Genomic DNA, 6,000 nt, shown 5'->3' with positions numbered 1-6,000 from the left:
CAGGCGGGCGGGCGGCTGGCACCGGGCTCGTAAATAAACTGCGATGCTGTCTCGGGCTCGCCGGCCTGGGTGCCGCCGCCGCCGCCGCCGCCCCGGAGCGCCGGTGCCAGGCTCCCGCTGCCGCGCGCCCTAGCTTCTCCGCGCCTGCCTCGCGCGCCCTCGCCCGTTCCCCGCAGCCCCCGGCCCGCGCCCCTCGGGGTCCCGCGGCTGACCCGCGCGGGATGTGACTTCTTTCCCCCCGGCCCGGCCTCCCCTGCCCCCCGGGGGGCCCGCCTTTGCCTGCTTTTGGGGGGGGTGGGTGGGGAGGGGCGCGCGGATCATGGCATTGGAGTTCCCGGGCTTGCAGCCGCCGCCGCCGCCTCGTCCACGCACCCCGAGCGCCCCTTCTTCCCGGAGCAGCAGCGGAGAAGGCGAGGCAGATGGGGCTCAAGGCGCGCAGGGCGGCGGGGGCGGCTGGCGGCGGCGGCGACGGGGGCGGCGGAGGCGGCGGGGCCGCTAACCCGGCCGGAGGGGACGCGGCGGCGGCCGGCGACGAGGAGCGGAAAGTGGGGCTGGCGCCCGGCGATGTGGAGCAAGTCACCTTGGCGCTCGGGGCCGGAGCTGACAAAGATGGGACCCTGCTGCTGGAGGGCGGCGGCCGCGACGAGGGGCTGCGGAGGACCCCGCAGGGCATCGGGCTCCTGGCCAAGACCCCCCTGAGCCGCCCTGTCAAGAGGAACAACGCCAAGTACCGGCGCATCCAAACTTTGATCTACGACGCCCTGGAGAGACCGCGGGGCTGGGCGCTGCTCTACCACGCGCTTGTGTGAGTACCCGGCCGCTCGGGGCGTCCCTCGGCGGCGGCGCGTGTTGGCGTTCGGGGTGGGGGCTGGAGCTGAGGACGGCTCTGGGGCTTTAAAGCCCAGGGGTGCCGGTCCGCTGAATTGGAGGCCAGTGTGCCCTCCATGTGTGTTTCTTCGCTGTATATGACTGTGTGTCTGTGAACCACCTTGAGGGTGCGGGACACCAGAGCCTAAAAGATCTAAGCGTGGCTCCTCGGCTAATCTGGCGATTGGATTGGCATGTCTGTGTGCGCGGGTGCGCATTTATGGTCCCTTCGCCGGATGTTGCTGTCGAAGCTTAAAAGAATTATGTGGTTTTCCCAATTCATGTGGAGGTTGAACAGGATAAAGCGGACCCTCCCATGCGCGCTGTGTTTTTGCTTGGGATGGGTCCCTTCTCTTGGGATCGTTGCTGAGTTTAGATGATACATCCTGGAGTTGGGGATGGGAGTGGTACACTACCCAGAGCGGTGTGTGTGTGTGTGTGTACGCGTGTGCATGAGCGCGGGTATCGTTTGCTTGCTTGTGCCACCCTTTTCAGGGCTCCATCCTGGTAAAGAAAAAACCTGGTATCGGGGCTTGGACTGGTCAAAATGCATGTCTTTGAGTTGTTTTTCGTAAGTTAACTAGAAAGAGAGAGAGAGGGAGAGGGAGAGAGAGAGGGAATATCTCAGTGTCTAAGCCCAGGCTGGGGGACTGGGGCTTCACAGCCTGGAGGTGGGGGCCGGGGCTTATTCTGGCTGGAACATCTCCGTGGTTTGGTCCTGATATCCCTTCACCCTCAGCTGCTGCCGTTCTCTCCCTTTGGCTGGCCAGGGGCAGTGGGAATGTGAGGGGCCTGGGCTGGAGGTTTGCCCCCAGGCACCCATCCCCTCGAAAGAGTCTCCTTGCTAGTCAGGATGTAAATGCGTGGCCAGAAGGAAGCTGGAACTCCCTTCTGCGCTTGACACTCCTGATACCAAATTCTCCTGTATTTGGGGAGAGGGAGGATGGCAGTGGTGGCTCCTCGCCCAGGAGGGGAAATCAAGGCTGTCAGCACACACCTCGGGGCTGGCAGGACCCTTGCTGTTACCCCTGGCCTCCTATCTGTGGCTTAGTCATCCTGATGGCTGCTTCTTAGGAGGTTGTACCATTACCAGCGTTTTGGTGGGGAATTGTCTGTGACCTTGACCCCTCTTGTGCCTTTAGCAGTGGGTATTCCTCTCTGTCTTCCTCCAGTTGAGCCACAACCAGTGTGGTCTGAAGCGTTCAGGGAGCCTTCGAGTTTACACTACCTGCCAATCTTCCTTGGTTGGAAAGGCTTTTCCAGATCTGGCCACCAGGTGGGGGCGTCTGCCCAGGACCTCAGACTGGGCAACAGGTTTCTTCAGAGAGGTTACTGAAGACTGGAGAGGGTGCCTCCCCGGAAACCGAGGACCCAGTAGGAGGGAGGGGAGGCTCCAGCCAGGAACATGGATTTTGAGTGGTCCAGCCTTTGGCATGCACATCCACACGTATTTGCAGATGTTAGTGGCTGGAGAGAAGGATTAGCAATTGGTGCCCTTCCATTTGGTTTCTTCGGGTGATAAAAAGGGATTAAAAATACATTCATCTCTCTGTCTCTAGCACTGTATTTAGTTAAGTTGAACTGAAGTTAATAGTGGAATATGTGATAATAAAAAACCCCACAGCAATTATTTGAGTGCACACAAATATAAACAGACTTAGTGTCCTTTTGCACATAAATGGCGTTCAGTACGTGTTGGCTGTCTTCCCAACCTGGGGTCCCCCTGGAGCTTTGGGCTCCCTCTTCCTTCTCCTACCACTTTTCCCAGCCAGCACCCCAGCCCTGCCTTACCCAGTCTGGGGAAGTGGGAGCTAAGGCCTGTTGTTGACAGAGCCTCAATTTGATCCTTGCCTAGAATTATTCCATCACCCGGAAGCAGGTTTAAGAATGCCAAAACCTGTAGCCTCACTTCCCAGAGAGGTTCCAGAAAAATTTCAGACTATGGGAGAAGGAAGAGTTGAATACCTAACTAAGCGCTTCCACACATGCAAATCGTTTACTTCATTGAATTCTCACTAGTGTCCTGTGATGTGGGAATTATCTACATTTTATGGATGAGGCTATGGAAACTTCAAGAGATAAAACCACTTGTCTGAGATCACGTAGCTGATGTTTCTGGAGCTCACATTTGAATGCAGTGGGTCAGCAATGTTTCCGAGCCCAGATCCCAGTTCTGACCCTCTGCCAACAATCGGGCGACCCTGGGTATTTCTCTAGGTATCACTGGGTAACGCCCTGCTCTATTGATAACACCACGCTTTGGGTAATGCCTCTGGCTCCGCTTCCTGGCTCAATTGGCAAATAGCTGGAAATGGAGTTTGGAATCAAAGCAGGGGCTGGTCGGAACTCAGGGAACCACGGGGTTAGGGAAATGTGGCTGGGCTGGGGGTGGGGTGGGATTGTGGATTCTCATTAATTGGGAGTTTTACAGGAAAACCTGTGCTGGATCAGATTTGAGCTCCTGATGCAGCATACCTAGTGTGTGGATGCCTTGTCCATCCTTCCTCCAGCTTAGGAGGAAGTCCAGTCCAGTGAACAAAATTGAACCTTTCATTGGTGATTCAGGATCTTGCAAGTCATTGAAATTCGTGCTTCAGAGCATCCATTATCCTGTTCTGGGTCGTGGCTAATGCATAAGGGGGCCAGGAAATTGGGCTGACTGTGGGCTCACAGTCTAGTGCATGCTTTTTTTTTCCCCCCAATGAACCAGACCCATAAGATGCGATTTTCCCCCACTGTCCTGGAGGTAGAATACAACAAATGTGGAAATCAGAGTCCATCCACCCAGCCCCCCCTCCTTTTGCCTTCAATGCCTATCCTCTACTTTCTCCTGGCTACTCACTTTCACCTTGGCCCAGCTCCAGTGTCACCTCCTCTGGGAAGCTTTTCCCTGACCTTCCAGGCTGAGCTAGAATTGCCCCTCCTATGCAACATCCCTAACCATAGGATTTCACACATTGGACTGGCTTGGTCTGTTTGCTCGTCTCCCCTACTGAATAGAGACCTACTTGGGAACAGGGGCTGAGTTGTTCCTTAGCATCCTCAGTCCCCAGCAGGCTGCAGGGTGCATGGTCATTCCTCAGTAAGTGTTCACTGAATGAATGAGTGAAAGAATACTCTTAGGTTAACCAAGACTCTGTTTTTTATGGCTTTACTATTATCACAACAACAAGAAGTACCTGAAGTCAGCACTGTAGGATTTTAATGATAAGAATAGCTCTTAGAAGGCTTAAACTGGGCTCTAGGGAGGGGGGAAAGGTGGAAGACCATGCTTTAACCTCAGTGAGGCTGACTGCTTCTCTGCTCCCTTAGCCTTATGGCTGAAAAGGGTTACAAGGTCGTGGAAAATGTGCTGGACTTGATGTTTGCAGCTGGATTCTGCCTTAAGTCTCTATGACTTTGCATGAGCCATGTTGAGGATGACCTGTAAATTGGGAATGATAACACTGCCCTGTCACAGGGTGGCTTTTAGGCTTAAAGAAAATAGTGTGTATGAATGAAATTAGCCCAGCATCTGGCACTGAGTATTTATTGGTTGATTTTGAATAGGCGTCACCTTAAAAGTCATACACACTTGCCACTGTGCCTGTCCTGAGGCTGTCTGGGGACTTCTACTTCCTGGCCTGTTAGTGGAGAGATGCTGGCTTCATCTTGGCATTGTTGCTGGATTGGCACTGTGCAAGCCTGACCATGTCTCTCCAGCCAGCTGGGTACGATCAATCATGCACCTGTTGACAGACCAAGAGGAAATGATTGCAAGAAATACCCACTGATTGCATTCTGAGGTGGGCTGGCCCCAGGGACATCTGACAGGTAAGACTGAGGGGTGAGATGCAAGGACCCAACAGCCGCTCTGGAATATAGCAGCCTGGCTGGTAGACATGGAGTGTTGACTAAAGGATCTACAGTCCCCAGGGGGAGGAGAGACTCTGGACTCCCACTCAGACACTTCAGTAAGACAGAGTGTTAGCAAGTTTGGGGTGAGAGAAATTTAGTTTTCCAAATTTTCTTTGCCTCTTTCAGCTGGTATGGTCTTGGGCAAGTTGGGGTGTCTCTGGGCTTCAGTTTCTTCATCTGAAAAATGTTCCAGTCTAGGCTTTTGTGCAACCAAGAGCACCTTGCATAGAATAAATGCTCAATAATAGTTACTTGTGTTATTAATATTATTCAGTCAATAGATATTTCTTGAGTGCCTTCTCTGTGCAGAAGTTCTTCTAGACATTGGGGATATAACAGTAAACAAAACAAAACAAGACAATCCAGTCTCTGCCCCAATAGAACATATACTCTAATGATAACATCATTGATATTAACAGAAATCTCAGAGTTCGGTCATCTGGTCAACCTCCCAGCCCGGGCGGAAGGAATACCTCCAACAGCATCTCAGCCAGTGCTACAACTTGTATCATTACTGAAGGGACATTAATTTTCTTTTCTAGACCGTGCTGGCTTCAATTCTCTCAGCTGTTCTGTTTCTCCGACTCTGTTTAGCCCATTCTCCTCCTTTTCTGCCCCCATGTATCTTATTCTTTCTCATTTCCCACTCGATATTGGTCTTCTTCACCATCTCAGTCCATCCCTACTGTTTTTCACCCCACTAATCTTCCTCTTTACATTTCCTACCTCAATTTTGGCAGTTTTCTTCTCATTGTCAAGAACCAAGGATTTTGAAGAGTTGTCATTCTTTTTTTTGTTGTTGTTAAATTTTATTTTATTGTGGTAAGAACATTTAACATGAGATCTACCCTCTTAACAAATCTTTAAGTGTTGGCTATAGGTCAGTGTTGTACAGCAGATCTCTCATCTTGCTTAACTGAAACTTTATGCCCATTGATTAATAACTCTGTATTTCCCCCTCCCTCAGCCCTTGGCGACCACCATTCTACTTTTGATTCTCTGAATTTGGCTATTTTAGATGCCTCATGTAAGTAGAATGTGCAGTATTTGTCTTTCTGTGACTGTCTTATTTCACTTAGCGTGATATCCTCAAGGTTCATCTATGTTATCACATGTTGCACAATTTCCTTCTTTTTAAAAACTGAATAGTTTTCCATTTTCTTTATCCGTTTATCTGTTGATGGACATTTAGGTTGTTTCCCCATCTTGGCTATTGTGTATAGTATTTCAGTGAAT

At 51.7% G+C, this 6,000-nt stretch overlaps 1 protein-coding gene across 1 annotated transcript in view; it reads left to right on the top strand.

Moving 5' to 3' along the window:
- The first annotated feature begins 294 nt into the window (after positions 1–294).
- KCNQ3 (potassium voltage-gated channel subfamily Q member 3) overlaps positions 295–6,000 on the top strand; it is a 301,936-nt gene continuing 296,230 nt past the window's right edge. The window contains exon 1 of the mRNA XM_070632054.1: positions 295–805. Within this exon, the coding sequence (XP_070488155.1) occupies positions 420–805 (386 nt within the window). The 5' untranslated portion in view covers positions 295–419. The remainder of the gene's footprint in view (positions 806–6,000) is intronic.

This window comes from Equus przewalskii, chromosome 8, assembly GCF_037783145.1.
Source record: "Equus przewalskii isolate Varuska chromosome 8, EquPr2, whole genome shotgun sequence".
In the NCBI taxonomy this organism is placed as follows: domain Eukaryota; kingdom Metazoa; phylum Chordata; class Mammalia; order Perissodactyla; family Equidae; genus Equus; species Equus przewalskii.
This window is presented reverse-complemented; position numbering and strand designations above follow the sequence as displayed.